A 21,590-nucleotide genomic window follows, 5' to 3' on the forward strand; every position below is an offset into this window, starting at 1 on the left:
CGTAGTGGGATGCTATATACACGGCACAGTTGGTAATGGATTCAAGCCCGAGGCGTCGAGAATATGGATGGTCTATTGACAAGACCACTACCTCGGGGAGGAGCAGGAGATGTCTTCTGCGTACAATGCTTCGTATCTTATATTAAGCACAGTCGTCTCTTCCCACTATCCGGGAAAAACCCGTGATCCCACTTCTTGTTTGTGACTTTCGCCAGGCCGATGCGCCTCAACCTCTGTTCCCCGTTGTTATTGTCGACCGGCAGCACGGCTAAACAAATAGACGTTAAGTTGCCACCCGCTGACCCCGTGTGTAGCACCGGGAGACACCAGATATGCAGCGGTGAATCGGTGCTTAGCCGGGGGTAATCGAGGAAGACGTTGCCGAGCGACTCCTCAGTTACGGGGTCCAGCAGCACGTTCTTCCGTATCCCGTAGATCTTGTCCGCGACTGAGGCCCCAGCCAGCTTAACTTCTCTCAGATAGCCCGTGACTCTCAACACCCCGCCATCTACTTCGCCGTACTGGTTGATGGTCGCCAGAGGTGTCGTGATTTCCTCGACCTCGAACCAGTCCTTTTTCCATACTCCATGGTACTTCGGTTGAGGTATCTCGTCGAACTTGATGCTCGTCAAGTTGATCGACGCCCATGACCAGCTGGCAGCCCTGAACGGTTGTTCGCCCGGCTGGATCGGCCCTTCAACTGTCCACAGTAACCCCTGATGGATATCCTTCTCCCATAGCCCGGCCACATAGTGATCGTCCACCAACTCCTGAAACCGACTCGCCAAGCCCCCAACCGCAGGCAGAATATCGAACTGCTTGGTGATGGCCCTCACGGTGTACCTCTCCACCGTCTTATACCAATCCATATACAACTCCTGCTTTTCCACCCCCTCCCGCACTCTCCCCTCCCCACCCAACAACCGCACCCACCCAGCCCCGAGCCCCTTAGCCACCTCCACCACCCCCTCGCCCACCTCCCTCATCTCAGGCACGTTCTCACACGCCTCACCCCCCTTACAAACCCACCTCACCCGAAACCCCTCCCACCTGACCATCCTCCCCGCCAAAACCAACTCCTGCATCGTCCACGCCCTCCCATCCAACGGCCCCACCCCCAACCTCCCACCACTCCCACCCCCCCATCCCCCAGCAGCCGTCCCCCACCCCAACACCCTCCCCACCCTCACCACCTCATCCCCCGCCGGCCAATCATACCACGCCCACCCCTTCCCCCTCTCCTCCCTCCTCACCACCCCCGCCCGCGGCATCCGCATCTTCACCCCCACCAGCGGCTGACACGCCCACGGCTCTCGCACCCTAAACATTCCCCGCCCCGAATCCGCCGCATCCGCCGCCGCCAGCACGAGCGCGCACCGCGCGAAATAGTCGCCCATGCGCGACGCTTCGCGCGCCCAGTCGGCGCGGGAGTCTTGGAGGATGCAGAGCGAGTCGATCCAGAGGTGGCGGAATCCCAGGGCGCGCGTGGCGAGGATGGCGTGGTGGAAGGTTGGGGGGAGGGTTGTGAGTGGGGGGAGGGAGAGGAGGTGGGTGGGGAGGGTGGTGGTGGTTGTGGTGAGGGGGGGGTGGGTGCCCCAGCAGTGGGAGAGGGCGAGGTAGCTTGGTGGGTTTGCGGGTTGGGGTGAGGTTGGTGAGGTTGGTGAGGTTGGCGAGGTTGGTGGTGAGGGAGGGGGGAGGGTGGCGGTTTCGATTAGGACTGCGCCGGTGGGGTTGTTGGGCGGGGAGACATCGATGAGGCGCGTGGGGAGGGGGGCTGCCTGGGAGGGGGACGCGCAGGTCGCGTGGTGGTGGGTTTGGCAGTGGGTGAGCCAGGATCGGATGAGGGCCATGGTGCGCGCGCTGCCGGTGTGGGTGTCGTTGGTGGCGTCTGGGACGAGAGGATAGGTTGGGTCTGGTGGGTGAGTGAGCGCACCGATGGGGGTAGCCGGGAAAAGGGGTCTGTTCATACCTTCAGGTCCCGAGGCAGGTTGCACCCTGTAATGAACGTACCCCGGCATGCCTGCCATACTGACCGTAATGGTCCCGTCATATTTGACGTGTGTTCCCTTTATCTTATCCCATCCTCGCTGCATGGACAACTTGAGTTTGATGGCCGTGTCACCTGGGGGAATGGCTTCGTTCTCGCGCCGGCATGAGTTCAGACCGGCGAGAATCATGGTGCAAAAGTGACAAGCCTCATCGGCTGACTGGCGGACTGCGCCGAGTGTCTCATGGTAGTTTGTCTTGAATGGAATGGTGCTAGAATGGGTTCCGGGGTCAGAGTCCTCATATTGGAGGTTGAGGCAGGTCTCGCAACGCATGATGGGCGGGATGGTGTGAAGTGAACAAGTGAACGTCCCCTCCTCCACTAACTGAGTTGGGATTGGGAGTGAGGCCCGCCAAGGACTGTCCCCGATGATCGGCGCAACCTTCGCCGTCGGCGGCTCCTAGCAAAGGGCAGGGCTCAGTATTCCCAACTACATATCCTCGATATCCTACGGCGGCTCATTAAGTCTCCATCCCCAGTTCAGCCCCCGCCATGACCTCCCCCGTCTCCTCGTCCACCCGGGCACTCTGATCCGCCAGCCCCTCAAACTTGGGCTTTCCGTCCCTGATATCAACCACTCGCTGTTGGTAGAACATGTGGGATTGCACCTCAAACGCCTTCCTCCCCTTGGGCGTGTTGATCCCCTCGATCAGGGTCGGAAACAGCAGAATCATGTTCCTACCCTCGTCCATAATTGGGGTCCGGCAATAGGCGCACTGCACCTTGCAAGGAAGATGATGTGTCGTCGATTTGTGAGTGGGGTCGTACCAGCCGAGGTCGTGGTGGCCGTTCGTGAAGTTGATGTCTGTCTTCTGGAAGATGGCGGCCCATTGGAAGGGTGCCTGGACTCCGTTAGCCTTAGTAGGATGCAACAAAGGACCTATGTGAGAACCTACTCCGTGCATCCGCTGGCAGGTGGTGCAGTGGCAGTACTTGGAAGCCAGCGGTTTCTCCCGGCTCAGCTCATACTGCACGGCGCCGCAGTGACATTTACCCTTCCACTTGACGTCAAACTTGTCCTTGTCATGGATCTTGTATGGCGACCTTTCTTTCCACCGGTCTTCCTCGCGGTTGGTGGACGAACCAGCTTGGTATTGGTGGGGCTCGTTGCCGTCGCTTCGCTTGTTGCCGCTCTCATCTGCCATCATTCTACTGAGGATGATGGTCCGAGGATGCGGTGTCGGTATAAGATGAGAATGGGAGATTGGGAGGTTGTGTATGCTGAGTGTTGGGATGAAGCTTCTGGTTCGGAGTAAGAGCATTAATGGTTGGTCAATTTGAGGTTATTGTTCATTTCCAACACTGATGGTAAAATTGGTTTGTGGTTTCTGATCCGATGCTGGTGTGGTCCTATTATTATTATTAACACAAAGTCAAAAGAAAAAGTCAAAAACGAAAATCTGCATGCCGCTCACGTTTTTAATCACATACTCAAATAGCGCTTCGTCACAACCGTAATTCGTCCCAGAACCCCCGGGAGCAAATGTTCCCAAGTGCGCGTGGCGCGTTTGACTGACGTCATGACACGCGGTTCCCAAAACCACAGAATCGCGTTCCTTCCCGGAGCGTTGCAGATGTCAAAAATGGATATCTCGTTCAGTTTCTGTTACTAATCGACTCGAGTGTTTCAAAATCGAAAATTTGTGAGCCGCAAACCCCGCCCAACAAGGGAAAGAGAACTCTTCCCAGATAGTCCCGCGTGGTCCCCAGGGGCACGGGGAACCCACCTGCTGCCCGGGAAATCGTTTTAAGGAGACAAAACAAAGGGCTCTGGCCGGGTAGTCCCGAGAGTTCGACAAGCCACCAGGCCATGACATGCCAACTTCTAAGGCTGCCCTTCCAGTCAGGCATAATCCGTCGTCTCTAGAACTAAAGGTTTGCTTAGTATCTCCCCGGCAATAGGCCTCTCGACCCATGTGTGAGCGTGGCCCACTACCTGTGCAAGCCAACCACTTAATATGACGAGTCGCAACATAGCCCAGAAAGTCACGCGCAGGAGTGGTGAAATATGGGGGCCAATACGGATTCACATTTTGTTTCATCCCGGCTCTCACTGTAAGGAACCGGGAAGGCGTAGTTGATCAAGGGAGTCAGCCGACTGCGCACCGGTAAGCGGCTCCGGGGCGAGCCATTGCATGTTTGGAAACTGCAGAGTGGTGTGCCAGGGCATCCATTGACCAAGTTTACCTACCTACTTGGCGAGACCGAGCAGTTCGGACGTCAAGGTGTTTCCCCACGGTTCTCCGGACCCCGTGCAGAAATATATGGCGAGGTGGATAAAGTCATGCATCTGAAGTCTGCCGTTCTATACCGGCTTTCCCTTTATAAACCGGCTCGCCTGCACTCCAACCAGGCACCTCCCGTTTTCATCAAACCCAGTGAACTGCGTGGTTGATAGTTAACATGGCATCAACTCCCCATTTCGAACTGGTTCAGGCCGCCGAGGCACTGCTCGAGAACGCAAAGAAGCTAGCAGCCGTGACCAAGCCTGGCCAGGATGACAACGACCTGGAACTCCGGCGAGACATCGCCCGCATAGCCAAGAGCATTGCCTTCGAGACGGCCCCAGCAATCGATGTAGTGAAATCCGACTGGATCGCGGTAAGTGCCTCTCAGACACTGCACGCACTCTAAACCGCCAGCTAACAGCCGCAGCTCGCTGATGTCGCAACATTGAACATCTTCATCGACTGGAAAGCCTTCGACCACATCCCCCTTGACGGGCACATCTCCATCCATGACCTCGCCCTTGCCGTCGATGCCCAGGAATCTCTCGTTGGTACGTCACCCCCCTAACCCCCCCATCCCCAGTACCCACCATCCCTCTCAAGCCTAGCTCTCACTAACAACCCCCCCTCCAAACCAAAAACAGCCCGACTATCCGCCCACCTCCTCTCAACGCACAAACTCCACCCCGGCCCCTCCCCCCACACCCTCCAGCACAGCCGCATCTCCCCGCTCTACCGCACCCCCCACCCAGTCTCCTCCCTGAGCACCGTAGCCGTCGGCAACGCCATGCGGCCCTTCGCGCACTGGCCGGGCTTCTTCGCCGCCCACGGCCGCGCCGAACCCCGCGGCCAGACCGAAACCCCCTTCGCCTTCGCCTGGGGCCACGCAGACCTGCCCCCCTGGGAGGTCAAGGCGCTGTATCCGAGTTATGCGCAGGCGTTTGCGCGCAGCATGCGGGCGCGGGAGATGGTGGGCGGGGATACGAAGTGTGTTGGGGCTGGGGTGTTGTATGATCTGGCGTGGGTGGGGGTGGAGGCGAGGAGGGCGAAGGAGGGGGAGGTGGTGGTGGTGGATGTGGGGGGTGGGTTGGGGCAGTTGGTGAAGGAGGTTGTGAGGGATGTGGATGGGTTGGCGGCGGGGCAGTGCGTGCTGCAGGATCGGAGGGAGGTGCTTGAGGAGGCGAGGGCTGCTGCGGCGGCGGTGGCGGGTGGGGGGTTGGAGGGGGTGGTGATGATGGAGCATGACTTTCATGAGGAGCAGCCGGTGAAGGGTGAGTCTTTCTGTTATTTCCTTTTGTGTTGGAAAGCGGTATCGGAGAACGGTGGCTGACTGATCTTAGGGGCATTGGTGTACCTACTTCGACGGATCTTGCTCGACTACTCGGATACGCTCGCCACGGGCATTCTGCGCCGTCTTGCCGACGCCCTGCCTATCGACAACCCGAAAGCAAGGGTCATCATCATGGAGGAGAGGCTGCTGGATGTGCCAACGCCGCAAAACTGCCTGGTGGATCTCGTCATGTTCAACCTCGGGGGCAAACTCCGGAACGAAGCCATGTTCAGGGAGATCGCGGGCGCAGCGGGGTTGAAGGTAGTGGGGTATTTCGTCCGCGAGGAAGACTCCAACTGCGTTGTTGAGTGTGCCAGAATTTGAGGAGGCCTGAGAACCGGAGTGGTTAGGCACACCACCTAGCATAGAGGTTCACTCGGAGTTTAGTTCTACAAGTTTCCAAAATCCACTCTCTCCGTCTTGAACACACAAGTCCACCTAGTTATGTTCTCTGCACGTCTCCAGCTGTAAGGTTCAAGCTATCAAACGCAGAACTAAGTCGGATGGACGTGGTTAGTCTGCTTGTATGACATCTTTACCACGAAATAACCAAGTCTCGTGGTATCTGTACAAATAATTATCCCGTGTCATGACTGCATGAACCATGCATGCTGGCTGATGTTTGCGGTTGGACATGATTTGGGTTGCATGAACGCAGTGCTAGACATAAACGTCCCCAACCCATTGCGTAGGACTAACACTAACACGCCGTCGTCTGAAAGTGACGAAAGGGGGTGGCTTAAATCCCGCAACGGTTGAACCAAACCAAGGCTCGTGGCATCCCTCGAGGTTCAGCACAACGTTCCCATCAGACGGGACGCCGAGGCTTGGCAAGTAACGGTGGACGGCTGGGCACGATAACAACTCACTGCCTATCCATCTCCAGAAGTACCTCAGGCTGCGGCTCCTGACACAGAGCATTGCTCATCCTAAACTTTATCTACCGATGAGGAAAGAGGATACCCGGATGAGCATTGCATCTGTGTGGGCGGCCCGAGGTTGCGTCGCGGCAGGGAAACCAGTCGGGTTGCGGGATCTGGCCATGTGAAAGGCCTCTTACGTGCAGGTTGCAGCGGCAGCAAATGGCTGCAGCAAGCCTTTCGTCGGGGAATTGCGGCCAAATTCACCGGCTCAACTACGGAGGGCAGGGCGGGATTGGGAACCAGGGGAGAGAGCCTCGAGGCGAGTGACAAGCGAAGGAGTGACAGCCTGAAAATCCGAAAATGGCGCAAGTGAATGGTTGCAATGGTGGGATTTTGGAGGCAGAGGTAGGCTACTCGGGCTCAGCTCGTCCAGGAAGCGAGCTGGCTGTGAAGTGAACCCGGCCGGGCTGGGTTGCTGTCTCTGTTGGATAATGCATGTGGCGAGGACTGGGCGATGTTGCAGGAGGCAGAATGCATCAGATCGATCTGGAACCTGTGTGCCTGTTCAGGCCCGTCATCCCGTGCCTGGCCTGGACCCACTGACCCTAGCAACCATTTCCAAACCATGCAGGAAGGTACGCTCCGACTTTCGAGGTTCCGGAAACACGCGAAGCGGCATTCCTTCCGTGCATGATTATCAGCTCCCGTCCTTGACTGAGCCTCGAAGTCCGATTTAGATGACATGGTCTGTCTGAGGGGAGATCGTCGAGCCCAAACACAAAGTACTTGTCAAGGAGAAGTGATCAACAGTTGCACGGCAGAGAAGGTCCAGACACTGAACGGTGAACTGATAATCCCTGCCCTTGCAAGCGATCCCCACTAGCGCTGCCATTCCCAACTTCCGCTGTGAGCAGGCGGTGTGATTTTCCAGCGCGCGCCAGTTGGCAGTTCTTAATGCCCCGCCATCGTCATCCCCACTCTTCGCTCCTGCCCCGCGATTTCGCACTGCCCAAGCAGCAAACTGTTGCACAATGGTTGGGCGGGACTGAACACTGCAGAACTCGGCAGAAAAAGGAGCAAGCAGTAAACTGGAACTTGAGAAGCACTGCAACCACCTACGAAACACGAGAGTTGGGCAAGAATTCGTGAACCACCCCCCCCTTGACCAAGGCCAGTCTTAAACAAGACAAGCCTGGCCGATAACGAATGAGTGTCCCCGCCCTGTTGCTGCTCTCTTGCACTTGCATGCAAGGTCTGGACCCGTTTTCTGCCCCATTGCAGCCCGTCATTTCTTCGAACCTGCCAAGTTGGCCAGCCCTTGTCCCCGCTGCTCGCTGCCCCGCTGACGTTGTTCGTGAGCTCATTCTGGGTCACACTTCTTTATTTACCTCGCGGTTCCTCTCCTTTTCTCCTTGGCGCACTTCTCGATCCCTCCCCCCGACGAAACCTTACGAACCTTCACGAACCCTCACTCGTCATTGTCGTCATTCCAGGTTCTCGCCATGAACCAGAGCGGAGGCGCATCCGATGGCGCCCGCAGAGCGGATACCGTCGAGCCCAACAACTCGCGACCTGATCTTCCGGAGCACGCTGAGTCTTCTTATCCACCGCACCTCCGGCCTTCCGTCATTGAAGTGCCTGTGACACCAGATATCACCGAGAGTAGCGACAAGTCCAATGGCAATGGCGCTGGCGGGGCAGGGCACGAATCCGAACCCGGCTACTTCTCGAGACACGATGTCGACCACGCGATTGCCGCGTCGCCCGCCCCAGACTCCACAAACCGGGAGGGCCAGTCCTTCCAGAACAAGATCAACACCGGCGCGAAGGAGGGAACAGACTTCATGCGGCGCCTGAGCATCGCTGTCATGGGTAGTCCCACCGAGATTGCTCCCAGCATCGCCCCCGGCACCGAGTTCAGCGCCCCATCTCGGGAGTCAATGTCCGATATTCGAGCTCTTAGCCCGGACTTGGCGCTCACTGGGAACATTATCTCTGCGACTTTCAACATTCCACATTCTCTCAAGTATCGCAAAGGCGCTGACTGGGTATGTGCATTTTCCTGTTTATTTCCCTGTTTATTTCCCTGGCATTATTTTTATCCTCTATCGGTGCACCCGCCTTGACGCGGCCGTGACACAGGCGTATTCGCCAAGCTTGAATGGATGGTGGGGCTGATGTCATCGGTTTTCTTAGGAATTGACTCCGCGTCGGGGCCAATCAGCCCTGTTTGATTCGTTTTCGTATCTCTCCTCGGACGACGCGCCCTGGAATCACACAGTGGTCGCCTGGACCGGCGAGATCGACCAACCCCCCGAGCTGTCCCCGCCGGACACCCCACCCAGCACAACAGTCCACGTTCGTCCTCTCAATGTTCTCTCGAAGCCGATACCCGTCGATGCCGACAAGCGGCCGCCGACGCCGCCTGCGGCGGACGGTCTGTGGATCCCGAAAGAAGACATGCAGCGCCTAGAGACGCAGCTCTCGCACAACCAGAATATCAGGACGGTCCCAGTCTGGCTGGCCGACGATGCGGAGGGGCACGACGATGGTATCCTCCTAAAGGACCAGGCGAGATGGAGGCGGTATGCCGAGCACGAGCTCTACACTCTCTTCCACTACAAGCAGCACGAGCCGACCGATGGGCGCGGCGAGCGGATGCAGTGGGCCGACTACTTCCGCATGAACCAGAAGTTCGCCAGCAAGATTCTCGAGGTGTACAAGCCGGGCGACGTCGTCATCGTCCACGACTTCAACCTGATGCTCCTCCCGAGCATGCTACGGCAGCGCGCTCCCCACATGTACATCTCCTTCTTCCTGCACTGCCCCTTCCCAAGCAGCGAGTTCCTCCGTTGCCTCTCGCGTCGCAAGGAGGTGCTCGAGGGTGTCCTTGGCGCGAACCTGGTTGGCTTCCAGAGCTACAGCTACTCCCGGCACTTTGCCAGCTGCTGCACCCGCATCCTGGGCTTTCCGTCGGACAGCTCCGGCGTGGACGCATACGGCTCGCGCGTCGAAGTCGGCGTCTTCCCGATCGGCATCGACGCCACCAAGGTCGCCCGGCTCGCGTGGACGGACTCGGTCACCCGAAAGTACATGGCCCTCAAGAGCATGTACGCAGGCAAGAAGCTCATCGTGGGCCGCGATCGTCTGGATAGCGTTCGCGGAGTCGCCCAGAAGCTCATGGCGTTCGAGCGCTTCCTCGAGATGTTTCCTGAGTGGCGCGACAAGGTGGTGCTTATCCAAGTCACTTCTCCCACTAACATTGAGGAGGAGAAAGAGGACAGCGAAAATAAGATTTCGAGTCGCGTCAACGAGCTGGTCATGAAGATCAATGGCGCCTACGGTTCGATTAGCTTCTCGCCTGTCTTGCACTACCCCCAGTATATCAGCCAAGATGAATACTTTGCCCTGCTGCGCGCAGCAGACATCGGCCTCATCACCTCCGTCCGAGATGGGATGAATACAACCTCACTCGAATACGTCATTTGCCAGCGCCAGTCAGCTGGACCGCTCATTCTTTCCGAGTTCAGCGGCACTGCCGGTTCTCTCAAAGATGCCATCCACATCAACCCGTGGAATCTGACTGCCGTCGCCGAACAGATCAACCACGCGCTCACCATGCCCGAGGGCAGACGCCAGTCGATGGAGCAGAGCCTCTTGTCTCATGTCACCAGCAAAAACGTGCAATTCTGGATCGCCGGCTTCCTGCGCCGCTTGGTTACTGTCCTCGGCAGCCGGAAGAACGTGACGGCCACGCCCCTGCTCGATCGGTCGGCCATGCTCCGCAAATACCGCGCTTCCAAGAAGCGTTTGTTCATGTTCGACTACGATGGTACCCTGACCCCCATCGTCCGAGAGCCCAGCGCCGCCATCCCTTCGGAGCGCGTCATCAACAGCCTGAAGGCCCTTGCGTCGGACCATCGGAACGCCGTCTGGATCATCTCTGGTCGGGACCAGGACTTCTTGACCCAGCATCTCGGCCACATCACCGAGCTTGGCTTCAGCGCCGAGCATGGCAGCTTCATGAAACACCCGGGTGCGACCGAGTGGGAGAATCTCGCCGAGAAGTTCGACATGGGTTGGCAGAAGGAGGTGCTTGATGTGTTCCAGAAGTATACCGACAGGGTGCCGGGTACGTGTGGATGTCTTTTTTGTCGTGGCCCGTGATGCTAACTTATGCAATACAGGCTCCTTTATCGAGCAGAAGCGGTGTGCTCTCACCTGGCACTACCGCCTGGCCGACCCGGAGCAGGGTATCCACATGTCGCGCGAGTGCCAGCATGAGCTCGAGAATACCGTCGGGCGCAAGTGGGACGTCGAGGTCATGGCAGGCAAAGCCAACCTTGAGGTCCGCCCCACCTTCATCAATAAGGGCGAGATCGTCAAAAGGCTCGTCAATACGTACAACGCCGAGCTGCGTGCTGCCGCCCTAGCCGGCAATAGCCCTTCGGCCGGCAATAGCCCCAGCGGCGAGGACGCACTTCCGAATAAGATCGACTTCGTCCTTTGCCTGGGAGACGACTTTACCGACGAGGACATGTTCCGCTCCCTTAACGGTTTGTTGCAGCCCACCGATGGCCAGACCGAAGCCGCGATCGAGGAGGACGACTGCTTCACCGTTACGGTCGGCGCAAGCACCAAGGTCACGCTCGCCCGCTGGCACTTACTCGAGCCCGAGGACGTCATTGAGTGTGTGGCGCTCCTTGCTGGGGTCGGGGGGAGTGGCACGGGCGCGACCAGCGGTGGCGTGCTGAGCATGGGCGAGGTCAACCTGGCTGCGCTGAGCGCTGTCGAGGACCACATCCCCAATCCGCTGTGACTCGGAGTCTCGGGACGGACCTGGATGAAGAGCAAGATCTAGGCGGTGGCTTCTTTTCCGTCGCCTATGGACGGGTGTTTCGGGGTTGGGGGCAGGAGCGTCTTGGTTTCAGCGATGACTTACCTTACTTTGCATGCATGGGGTTGGTTGGGCGTGGCAGGTGTCGATCGAGCCGGTACATGGATGGCTCGGGCCTGGCCTGCCGCAAGTGGATCATGGGGGCATAGACTCGCTGGCTTTTCCTCGCTGACAGGACCGTCTTGTCGTCCGCGTCTCCGTCTCGGCGTCTCGGCGTCCTGCTGGCGTTGCGTCACGGATAGATTTGTACTGTACTCTACTTCAGATAGTCGGGATGGTGGTTTGTCTCCCTCTTGCAGCAGCCCTCGGCTTGGCACAATTTCGCACACGACTATTCTGGTTCTGTTTTTGAGAATGATGGGTGTTGCTAACGAGTGGGAGGGTATGCTAACCATACTTCCCCTCCGTCGTATTTAGGGCTTGCCCTTATCCTCAACTGCCGTCACCCCCTCCGCCGCTCTTAACGCTCTCGCAACCCGCTCCTCCAACCACGCCCTGTCCTCCAACCCGACACTTATCCTGACCAAGTCCTCCACCACCCCATACCCAGCCGCCCACTCCAACTCGCTGTAGTGCGCCAGCAGCGTGTAGGCACAGCATAGCGTAAAGTTGGTCCCCAAGCTCGGCCCCTTGGCCACATCCAACGCGTCATAAAACGCCACGGCCTGCGCCTTCTCCCAAAACCTTACCGACACCAGAAACCCATACCTCCCCCCCTCCACCCGAAACGCATCATACAACGCCTGCGTCGGCCCGCCCAGCGGGTAATACACTTCCCTCACCACCGCCCCCCTCCCCCTCAACAACCCCACCACCACCTCAGCATTCCCCCCGGCCCTATCCACCCTGGCCCCAAAATCCCGACTATTCCCCTCCATCACAACCACGTCCTCCCAGAACCACGCCGCTTCCGCCTCCCCCCTTCCCCCTTCCAACACCCCCCTCAACCCCCCAGACACTCCGGATGCCGGGTTCAGCGTCACCGCCCCGCCCATCACATTACACGCCCCACTAAACAATTTCGTCAGGCTCGTACAGACTGCGTCGCACGCGCGCAGGACGGGGGTGGAGGCGTGCGTGCCGACGGGGGTGGAGGCGTGCGTGCCGACGGTATCGTCGACGACGAGGGTGAAGTTATGGGTGCGGGAGAGCTGGTGGAGGTGGGTCAGGTCGGGGGATTGCAGGAGGGGGTTGCCGGGGAACTCGGTGAAGACGGCGTCGAGGGGGGGGGGGTGTCATTACGGGTGAGGTGGGATTCGAGGGTGGGGAGGTCGTGGTAGTGGTAGAGGGTGGGGTGGAAGTCGAGGATGTGGTGGAGGAGTTTGAGGGTGTCGACGTAGAGGAAGCTGTTGTGGTGAGACAAAAGGGGGGGTGGTTAGTTGCGTCTTGGTGGTGGTGGTGGTGGGTGAGAGAAAAAAGCGGGGTTAGAAAGGGGGGTTAGAAAGGGGGGTTAGAAAGGGGGGACTAACCCGAAGACTGCCACGCGGTATGGGACGCCGGGGGTGGGTGGGCGGAGAGACTTGATGGCGGTGGCTATCGCGGCGATGGCGGACATGCCGGTCGGGAAGAGGAAGACGTCCGAGGGCGCGACGTGGAGGTTGTGGGCGGGTGAGGACTGACCGGTGGCGATTCGGTCTTTCAGCGCAGCCCGGGCTTGGGTGGTACGGAGAGACCTTTCGGTCGGCGAAAGGGATGGCTTCGATGGCGAGAGTCCGGCAAGAAACGGCGCGTTCTAGAGCCAGTGTGTGGCCCGCCGGCTGGAGATGCCAAAACCGGTGTGTTGCCAAAACGATTTAGCTTCAAGGGCTAGCTCGGCCGGATATGTGGCGAGGATGATGTCCTCTTCGCCGGTTTCGCGGGTGGGCTCGTTTCCGTCGGGGTTATCCGCCTCTTGTACAGGCGAGACTTTGCCATCCCAGGTCACGGCGTAGACTCCAATATGTGCCGCTTTCGTGTTTGTCATTCGTTCTTTACTCCATTCTGGGAGTACCTTGCGGCATTCCCGACCGTGCTGGGCTGAGTTTAACAAGGTTGCCAGTCTCTCTTCGCCGTCTCCGTGTATTCCAATGTCGTTCGCAAAGGCCGTGTCCGACTGCTGTCCGACGAGAAGGCGCATGGCCAACTGATGTACCACGCGCGGGACGAAGAAGCGTGGGTACCCCGTCTTCATTACGTCCAACACCCGGGGCTCGCGGGATGCCCAACCGACGGTGTCAGCCCATTTCGGCAGATGTACACTGACACCCTGGGCTTGGTTAGGATACGGCATCCCGTGTCTCTGTCATGTTGACCAAGTTGGTGCTACTTACATGGGGATCTCCTGGGGGCAGCGAGATTCCTAGAGGTAAATGCTCTGGCACTGGAATAGTCGTCATTGTGTTCATGAAGTCACGGCGGGAAGATGGACTTAAGAAAAGCTGCCCATTGTTGGTGACGGCAGAGATGTCCTGTCAAAAGGCGGATAAGCTTCTTTTTTATACCGCCATCGTCGGGTTAGGGCAGGAAGAACGGCCTGCATGATGGCGCTCGTCTTTTCAGCGAAGAGGCTCCCGACGAGATCGTGGAGTAGAACTGTGTGACTCTGTCTAAGACTCTGAGCGGTTGATTTGGTGAAACGTTGCCCATGACGTCGATCGTTTGCGGTTCATATTTTGGCGGCACTCGAGATGATTCAGCTCGATGGGAACTCCCAATAGGATCACTCCGTGAGCACAGGGGTCTGCTCTAGGTTTACTAATATCAAGAAAAAATGCACGTTCCTGTGGTGTAAAGGTGTGGGTGGGCCATTTGACATCTGCTTGACTCGTTTGCAACAGCAATTCTCCAACGCTAAAACTCCGGAACGCATGTGAGAATCATCTTCAAGCATAAAGAATTGGAAAAGTTCACCATATCGCCCTTGAGGTGCTAAAGACCCGACTACCTAATGAATGTGCTACATCTAACATCCGAAGTCGACGACCTTCGGGATGATGAGTTTTGCCTCTCCGTCCATCACGAGCTGACAAGATTGCGATCACCGCATTGTATTAAAGCCCGGAGGTGCCTCCCGATATTGAAGAAGTGCTACTATACTTCGTAACACTACATGATTTGCTGTGCTAATATTACAGGTTCCGTGTTCCCCCGGCCAACCACGGACGGCGCCTCGGAAGAACAGGCGCTCAGCAAAGTTGGTAAAAGATACCGATGTCGGGGTTTTCCGGAACACGAGTATCCTTGCACAGTTTGACGGACTTGCACACACCCTTCGAGAGGGCGCTACCTGTGGCTTCGAAACAATACGCATCGGTGAACACCGTTTCCATAGGGGGGCTGTATGAGGCAAAAGGGTAGCACTTAATTCATGCCCTTCATTAGTATAATGATCATATGGAATGTAGAGAACGGAATATGAGGAATATCCAGAGAACGTACCCATTGACCGGGGCGTTCAACGGAACCAAAGTATAAGCACGAGGCCTCAGTGACGTGGCCCTGACCGTTATCGCAATGGCATGCCTGAGCCTCGAATGGGAAAGTTGTAGGGAAGTCACGCTGGATGCTGTTACGTTGAATTGTTAGACTGATCGCGTGATTTATAAAGCATGATGATGGGCGTACTCTCTTACCTCGCAGTAGGGACAGCCAGTGCTACGGGCAGGGCCAGAACAGCGGCGAAGAAGAACTTCATCGTGACGGGTCACGTAGGTAGCCGACTGAACGAGGAATAGGTAGGTGAGAGAACGTAGGAGCTGAGATGAAGCAGAGGACTGGCCGGTAACAATAACGCAAGAGAGTCGACACTTGGATTCAGTGACCATCTAATATATACGCATTCTCTTGTTTGTATTGGCGCGCATACTTCGTACTTTTGCCTCTACAATATTAGCGAATGCTACGCTCGTGTTCTACTTGTGCGAGTTGTATACTGTATGTGACCACTTGTAAGCTTGGCGTAGCCCAAGAAGTCGATATGCGCCGTGGTATTCGACCGGGAACGGTCATGTCGTCCTTGTTCCCTGACCTGTGGCCCCGTAAATCTTGCTTGCCGGCCGGGACTGCTGTCAAATGCAGCTTGTAGCACCGCTCATGGTGCCAGTTTTGCCAGTACCCCAGAATCGGCCTGTTCGGATGCGGAGGCGCTGCGCATAAAAGAGGAAGTCCAGTTACCCGGCCCAACCAGCGCCTTATATCTGTCTGTTTACGAGAGCATTAATAAGAAAAGAAACTCGTGTTTGCAGGCGTCTCCGCGCAACGTAACACAACGGCGAGCGGCGGACCTGCTTGACCCTGTTTTTTGATGCCGACGGCCACTACGAGTGCTATGGGCCGATGGGGATATCGAGGTATTATACTGCATGGAGCTCGGGCACGCCGGTGAGGTTGCGGGAACGAATACCAGCTGAGAGATTTCATACTTCCCACCCGAACAAACTGTCTCAACTAGCAGTATTGCCCTTCTCTTCCAGTAATGGATCCAGGCCGTTGATGGCACTGTCGCCCGGGGGTGGGTTCTAGTTGTGGGGCCGTGTTGAAGGCCATGCACTATACAAGTGCACTCTACTAGTAGGGGGAGGACTCTCCAGGAAGAAGGCAATGGTTGGAACGGACCGGAACGTCGTCTGATGCCCGAGACAAACGGGGATCGGGGGAGTCAGCAGGAGGGTGAGCCGATTGGGAACATGTAGGGAGGTACCTCGGTAACCATGAGAGAATGAGGGAAAATGAGAAGGCAACTCGTCGATATCGACGAGCCACTACACCTCGTCCCTGGTACCGAGCCGTACGCCTGACTTTTCTCCCTTTCCTGCCTCTGACCCTTCCATCTCAGGGGTTTGATTTCCAGAGGATTTTGGTCAAGTTCGCGGCCAGTTTCGGCTCGAAACGGTCTACGGTGAAGTCGGTTGGCGGGCCGTATCGATCCGTAACGGGCCGCCATCCCAGATGCTCGTCTCCCATGTGCCCGTGCCCCGCCCAAAATAAACTTCAAGCCGCTCACCAATAAGTGGGTCGTCGGTCAGCCCGAGGCGAGGGGCAAGTCCACATAACGATGGAGACCGACGATGGAAGGAGAAGCCTTTTTTTCCCATCTTCTCACGATGACCCGCGATCGGCCCCGCGATTCCCTCCTCCCCCTCGAAGCGCGCTTGAACGGACACAAGTTCGTGGCAGGTGCAGGTGCAGCGTGCCCAATCTGCCAACCCGATCCTGCTGTTCCAGAACCAGGGGATCCATGAAAGGTGTGACTGCGGCTGAAGGTCGTGGCTCCGTGGGTGCTCATCAATGCCCAACCGGGGCCAAGGCCAAGATTGGCTTCGGGCTGTGCAACCAATCAATCGACCGTAACCTCAGCCATGTGGGCGGACCGGGGGAAAGTTCGCGACCAGAAAAGTAAGCCCAGACTTGGAGACGCTCCCAAACCTTCCAGCCCTTCGCAATGCAAGCCCAGAGAGCCAGTCCATCCAACCTTATTTTAGGACATTCTGTGAAGATCCAAGCATTTTAGCTTTGAGGTGGGGGGGCTGTGCCGTGTCACTGTCTGCTGGGACAAGGCGCGACAATTTAATCATCACGTCCGCACACCTCCGCATCTCGCCCTGTCGTGTCTTTTTTTTTGGTTTCCTGTCTTCTTCTGTTGCCGTTTTTTTTTCTGCTGCTAAACGCAACTGCCCGATCTTTACCTGCCATTCATTCCTCTCACCCACCATCCGAGGGCTCTTTCTTTCTACCAACAACGAGAACATGTCCTACGAAATGAACCACAACCAAAACAACATGGCATACCCCTACCCGCCGCCGGCAACAACCGCCGTCGCGATGCCACCAAAAAGCCGATTCTCCAAGTGGTGGCCCATCTCCTTCTTCATCGCCGCCATCCTCTTCTTCATCGTCGGCGGCGGCCTCGTCGGCGGGTGGACGGCCAGCTGTTCCAGCAGCTCCTACTCGTCCTACTACTACTCGTGCGACACCGACGGCATGTGGTACGGCGCCGTGGCCTGCTTTGCCCTCGGCGGCATCTCCAAGTTCGTCGCCTGGATCCTCTTCATCGTGTGGTGCGTCAAGCGCAGCACCCGCGGCCCCACCGCCGTCTCGTACACCTACCAGCCCCTCACCTACGCCAACGCGCCCGTCGCGCCCACCGCCGCCATGCCCGCCGCCTACCAGAACGCGCAGCAGCAGCAGCAACAGGGCTACCAGAACACCGCCTTCCAAAACGCCCCGCCCTACCAGCCCGCCCAGCAGCCCCACGCCCCCGTCCCGGCCCACTCCAAGGAACAGCCCGGGAATGCCACCAAATACTGCGCCCAGTGCGGCGCCGGCGTCACCACACCCTTCTGCCCCAACTGTGGCATCCAGGTGTAAGGGGCAGGGGACTCGGCGGTGTTGTGAGAAGGGTCGTCTTTTATTAGGATTAGAATGGGGGGTGGGAATGGGCGAGATGAGACGCGACCAGGACGCGGCGGTGTGAGCGGGTTTGGCTTCATTTTTCTTGGTCTGTTTTGAACTAAGATGGGAATGCAATTACATGCGTCTGCTTCAATGGATACCTCAGTTTGGTCGGTTGGTTGGGGCGCTTGGGGTCACATAATAAATGTCGTTTTTCTACTCGCGCTTGGCGAACGATCACTGCTTTCTTTCGCCTTGTCTTGTGCTGCTTCGATGCATTTTGCTAGTGATGTCTGTTTGTCGGTCCATTGCCTATCTGGTTGTCCCACGCACCGTTGGGCAGCTTTTGGTTTGGCCAAGACGCTATCTTCCCCAGGTTCTTCAACCTTGCGGCAGCGGGTTGACTTGGTGGAATCCATCGTTGATCAGTGGGTTTGGTGGATCTGTTTGCTCGTCTGCAAGAAGAAAAAGAAAGCCCCCCAATTTCCTTCTGCACTTTCGTCTCAGTCTGAAACGTACCATGCGACGACCGATGTAAGTGGAGCGAGCAAAAAAGCTTTGACTGCCCATTTTGGTGCTCGGAGCAAAGAAAACGACAAAAAACATACAACACTGAGGATTCGCTGGTCGTCACCGACCCAACTACTGGTTCAGCCCTTACTTGTTTGACTAGGGGAGAGCGGACGGGATCCCGTATTTTCAAGTAGGTATGGTCGTATGTGATAGCACGCTGCCGTGATAGTGGTCAAATACCTGAATGTGCAAGGTTGGTGGCGTGGTTGTGGACGACATTCCATCACATGCAGCGATATTTCCGCAACCCCCTCATGATGGCCTCATCCACCACGCTGTGTCCGGCAAACGCCTGGTCGTCTTGGCGCGCGTAGGGACGTGGCACACTGCCGCTAATTTTTGCAGGTGTGTACCTAGGCGGTCAGAATCTGTAGACGGTGCCATCAAATGCCTACAATAGGCCGTAACTGAAGTAATTCGCATTGCTGTAGCGATTGATTTTGATTGTATTGTTGTTATATCTGTTTTTTTAACTCGTATTGACCGCCCGTGCGTATACGCGCGCCCGTAAGATGGTCCGGTATCTTAACGTTGACTACCGGTAATGTACTATTATCTAACTAATGTTTGATGCTAGTGACCCTCTTTCTAATATCGCTAAGGCGCCTTGGGGAAGGTAGTGTTACAGGATGTGACTATGGTATATGGTGTGCGATGGCGGGTTCGCCGGACAGAGCGAACAACACTCCCATCTTTTGGGTGTTACGCAGTGGTCATCGCACCCACTGCCCGTGACAGAACGGGCGGGCTCAGGACGAACCGGCTTATAACAACATCACTCGGTTACCGCTCTGGGCTCGGAATACGGGCTGCAGCTTCTCGTGCATAACTAATACTAACTGGCATGAAAGAGGTTGTACCAATGGAAGAAGATATGGGGTATCTATCTTTCCCTCCCCCTGAATCCGTACTGCCTACCAACCCGATGGACGCTGGTACCTGAGTCTTTTAGATAGACTATTCCAGTTAGCCACCAGATTCAAGGTGTGTTTTAGCGGACTCGTAGTGCCGTCCACTAACAGCCTAATGAAAAGCCAAGCGGATAGTTCGTGCTTTGGATATATCATGCTGAGCCAGCGCTACCGACCACCGATGACCAACTGCGTTCCGCTCAACAAAAGCGGCAGTGTTGCTATCCTCGTGTTATTGCTACCTCGTCCCGTGAAGGTAGGGGTTGGTGGCGTGTATTCGTATATAATACCCGTCCTTTGTGTTTCTGTCTTTTAGTGTATTTCTGTTACGTTATCAGTTCGTCTTCCTTGTTATGTTACGTACTCTCCGCCTGCTCTTGCTTAGTTGCTGTATTATGTGCCGAAAACTGCCAACGTGTTTAGCAAGCCATCCATTAGTATGCGTTGGAGAGCGCATCAAACCCGGTTCGGTATTGGGGTGACTCGGAGGGCGTTTGGTAGATTAGGTAGTGTTTGTAGTTCAATATCTCTTCGCCTTATGTATACTCCTTCCACATATAACAATGGCCCGACGCTACTGCAAACAAATCCCGTTTGCAATGTTGTGAGGAGACAGACGTATTTGGCTGGGGATACAAGACACGCAGGGTTCTCCGACTTCCAGTGGGGATGGCAAGCCAGATGCCCAGAGCTAAGCAGTTACTTGGGGAGTAAGAGTCCGAGGGCCGCTCAAAAGTGTCCAAGGGGTTTTTGCCGGACGACACCCGCGGTCCAGGACCGGAGCTGCCCCTGTAACAACTACCTGCATGATAAGGGAGGCGCTGAACTACCTATCATGGGGACCTACTATACGTTCATTGAACGCAGCCCAGTCAAAAGTCAGCCTGAACAGGGGAGGGTTGCACAGCAGTTCTTGGTTTCACCCTTTAACTGGGATCGGAAGTGCCATTGGTCCGATCGTTTTTCAAAGGTGACCCTGCCCCCCCCTTTTTGAGCTGGGTGATCCTGCATGCAACCATGCAACCTCGGCTCCCTGGCACGCCTGGTAAGTCCTGGCATGGCAGTGCTGGCACGAGGCTGGACCAGAAGTTCCGCATCGAGAAACGAGGGGCCAACCTACAAATAAGTGGCGACGCTACCTCCACTTACCTCCTTGTATTCGGCCCCCACATTTCCTTACGATCACAGCAGGTCGCTGCCACCAGGCACACCCGAGGCAGACTATTCGTATATCGCTCGAATGGTGGCGGAGATGGGTAGTCTCGCCGGCGGCCCTGACAGGTACTATGATCATAGCAACCTTGAGGTAGTTCCCAACCAGAACCACGGCAATGTCGCTTTCAACAAGAACGACAAGGTAGCCTTCGTTCCCTCCCACGAACATGACAAGATAATCGTCCCACCGCAACCCTACGACGACGCTAGCCACTACCACCAAGCCAACCCTAGCCTTTGGCGCCCACAAACAACACTCGCCCAAAGCGGATCTGCATGGTATGGAGACGCTGGGGCATCGGGAGGAGATATGGGAACAGGGAAGAGAGAGGGGATTAGAATTCTTGGCTTGAAGAGATGGGTCTTTTTCACTGTTCTGGGGGTCGTCGCCTTCGCTGTGGCGATCGGCGTCGGCGTTGGCGTCGGCGTCGGCGTATCGACACGTTCAACAAGCAACACAGAAGCAGCGGCCGCTGCCTCTTCGACATCGGACACCGCCGCCATTTCCACCGCCTCCACCACCTCGATGATGACGCCGGGACCTGCAACAAGCCCTGTCCAAAGCACCACCGCAACCTCGGCGTCGCAAGCTTCCACCTCCGGATCCTCGACATCTTCAGCGCCGCGAAACACCCCCTCCCGACAGGTGATCGGCGGCGTTAACGGACGGTGTACTGATAATTGGGGGTAGCGATTGCATCTGTTTGGATGAAAACGTCTGCGAGAGCAATTGGAACGGCACAGCGGAGACCGGCCGCAAGCCAGACTTCCCCTGCCCCGACGACCCCATTTACGTCAAGGCCTGCTACGTTCAGCCCTGCAGGAACGCGTCACAGCCAAGTTCTCGGTGTTTGTGGAGGGAGGAGTGTGCCGAGTTAGATCCGGGTAAGTGAAGTTCTTGCTCCAGCCATAGACATCCGCTACTCTTGGATGGGATGCTTACTCGCAAATCCTACGAGCAGGGAACCCTGGCGTTGTCCCGATTTGCCCTGGTGGGAAGGACTTTATCTGCTGCGCCAAGCTCCTACCAGACGCCCAATCTACGTTGATCTGGACTTGATGTGATAGAATATCGGAAGTCTAACGTATGAGGTCGCGTTTCCGAGCCGGGATAAGAAGAAACAGCAGGCTCGATAGCGTTGGCCTTGCAGCGTCTC

The 21,590-nt window shown here is 56.8% G+C and overlaps 9 protein-coding genes across 9 annotated transcripts; 5 read left to right on the top strand and 4 right to left on the bottom strand.

Annotated features, from left to right (window-relative positions):
* Positions 1 to 137: 137 nt before the first annotated feature.
* Positions 138 to 2,321, bottom strand: B0H64DRAFT_446755 (heterokaryon incompatibility protein-domain-containing protein; the record flags this gene model as incomplete). The annotated part of the gene is made up of 2 exons (XM_062806944.1): positions 138 to 1,912; positions 1,970 to 2,321. 2 exons carry the CDS (start codon positions 2,319 to 2,321, stop codon positions 138 to 140), a joined length of 2,127 nt encoding a protein of 708 aa, XP_062654462.1.
* A 187-nt stretch (positions 2,322 to 2,508) lies between these two features.
* On the bottom strand, positions 2,509 to 3,192 carry B0H64DRAFT_331386 (Mss4-like protein; the record flags this gene model as incomplete). The annotated part of the gene is made up of 2 exons (XM_062800997.1): positions 2,509 to 2,889; positions 2,944 to 3,192. The coding sequence occupies 2 exons, from the start codon at positions 3,190 to 3,192 to the stop codon at positions 2,509 to 2,511; spliced, it is 630 nt and encodes a 209-aa protein (XP_062654463.1).
* A 1,258-nt stretch (positions 3,193 to 4,450) lies between these two features.
* On the top strand, positions 4,451 to 5,929 carry B0H64DRAFT_378267 (O-methyltransferase-domain-containing protein; the record flags this gene model as incomplete). Its single annotated transcript, XM_062802573.1, has 4 exons — positions 4,451 to 4,648; positions 4,697 to 4,826; positions 4,920 to 5,546; positions 5,616 to 5,929. 4 exons carry the CDS (start codon positions 4,451 to 4,453, stop codon positions 5,927 to 5,929), a joined length of 1,269 nt encoding a protein of 422 aa, XP_062654464.1.
* A 2,041-nt stretch (positions 5,930 to 7,970) lies between these two features.
* Positions 7,971 to 11,287, top strand: B0H64DRAFT_446758 (glycosyltransferase family 20 protein; the record flags this gene model as incomplete). Its single annotated transcript, XM_062806945.1, has 3 exons — positions 7,971 to 8,516; positions 8,665 to 10,600; positions 10,656 to 11,287. The coding sequence occupies 3 exons, from the start codon at positions 7,971 to 7,973 to the stop codon at positions 11,285 to 11,287; spliced, it is 3,114 nt and encodes a 1,037-aa protein (XP_062654465.1).
* Positions 11,288 to 11,778: 491 nt separating this feature from the next.
* B0H64DRAFT_451556 (putative cystathionine gamma-synthase/beta-lyase) lies at positions 11,779 to 14,018 on the bottom strand (the record flags this gene model as incomplete). Its single annotated transcript, XM_062807168.1, has 4 exons — positions 13,657 to 14,018; positions 13,139 to 13,610; positions 12,861 to 13,018; positions 11,779 to 12,567 (listed from the first exon to the last, which is right to left on the bottom strand). The coding sequence occupies exons 1-4, from the start codon at positions 13,747 to 13,749 to the stop codon at positions 11,779 to 11,781; spliced, it is 1,512 nt and encodes a 503-aa protein (XP_062654466.1). The 5' UTR covers positions 13,750 to 14,018.
* A 163-nt stretch (positions 14,019 to 14,181) lies between these two features.
* Positions 14,182 to 15,038, bottom strand: B0H64DRAFT_436338 (uncharacterized protein; the record flags this gene model as incomplete). The annotated part of the gene is made up of 3 exons (XM_062806189.1): positions 14,182 to 14,680; positions 14,783 to 14,872; positions 14,977 to 15,038. 3 exons carry the CDS (start codon positions 15,036 to 15,038, stop codon positions 14,530 to 14,532), a joined length of 303 nt encoding a protein of 100 aa, XP_062654467.1. The 3' UTR covers positions 14,182 to 14,529.
* Positions 15,039 to 16,193: 1,155 nt separating this feature from the next.
* B0H64DRAFT_50090 (uncharacterized protein) lies at positions 16,194 to 17,864 on the top strand. Its single transcript, XM_062808343.1, has 2 exons — positions 16,194 to 16,738; positions 16,825 to 17,864. Exons 1-2 carry the CDS (start codon positions 16,398 to 16,400, stop codon positions 17,708 to 17,710), a joined length of 1,227 nt encoding a protein of 408 aa, XP_062654468.1. The 5' UTR covers positions 16,194 to 16,397; the 3' UTR covers positions 17,711 to 17,864.
* B0H64DRAFT_50084 (uncharacterized protein) lies at positions 17,517 to 18,460 on the top strand. Its single transcript, XM_062808342.1, has one exon. It carries the CDS (start codon positions 17,858 to 17,860, stop codon positions 18,401 to 18,403), a length of 546 nt encoding a protein of 181 aa, XP_062654469.1. The 5' UTR covers positions 17,517 to 17,857; the 3' UTR covers positions 18,404 to 18,460.
* Positions 18,461 to 20,337: 1,877 nt separating this feature from the next.
* B0H64DRAFT_50109 (uncharacterized protein) lies at positions 20,338 to 21,346 on the top strand. Its single transcript, XM_062808344.1, has one exon. The coding sequence runs from the start codon at positions 20,459 to 20,461 to the stop codon at positions 21,122 to 21,124; it is 666 nt and encodes a 221-aa protein (XP_062654470.1). The 5' UTR covers positions 20,338 to 20,458; the 3' UTR covers positions 21,125 to 21,346.
* The last annotated feature ends 244 nt before the right edge of the window (positions 21,347 to 21,590 follow it).

This window comes from Chaetomium fimeti (genome assembly GCF_033439085.1).
Source record: "Chaetomium fimeti strain CBS 168.71 chromosome Unknown B0H64scaffold_11, whole genome shotgun sequence".
NCBI classification, from domain to species: domain Eukaryota; kingdom Fungi; phylum Ascomycota; class Sordariomycetes; order Sordariales; family Chaetomiaceae; genus Chaetomium; species Chaetomium fimeti.

Bases quoted from the DNA above. Each gene is read 5' to 3' on its own strand.
- B0H64DRAFT_50090 (XM_062808343.1), top strand. From the start codon at position 16,398: ATGGAGACCGACGATGGAAGGAGAAGCCTTTTTTTCCCATCTTCTCAC. The intron at 16,739-16,824 runs GTAAGCCCAGAC...ACCTTATTTTAG, and splicing joins GAAAGTTCGCGACCAGAAAA to GACATTCTGTGAAGATCCAA.
- B0H64DRAFT_50084 (XM_062808342.1), top strand. From the start codon at position 17,858: ATGGGAATGCAATTACATGCGTCTGCTTCAATGGATACCTCAGTTTGG.
- B0H64DRAFT_50109 (XM_062808344.1), top strand. From the start codon at position 20,459: ATGGTGGCGGAGATGGGTAGTCTCGCCGGCGGCCCTGACAGGTACTAT.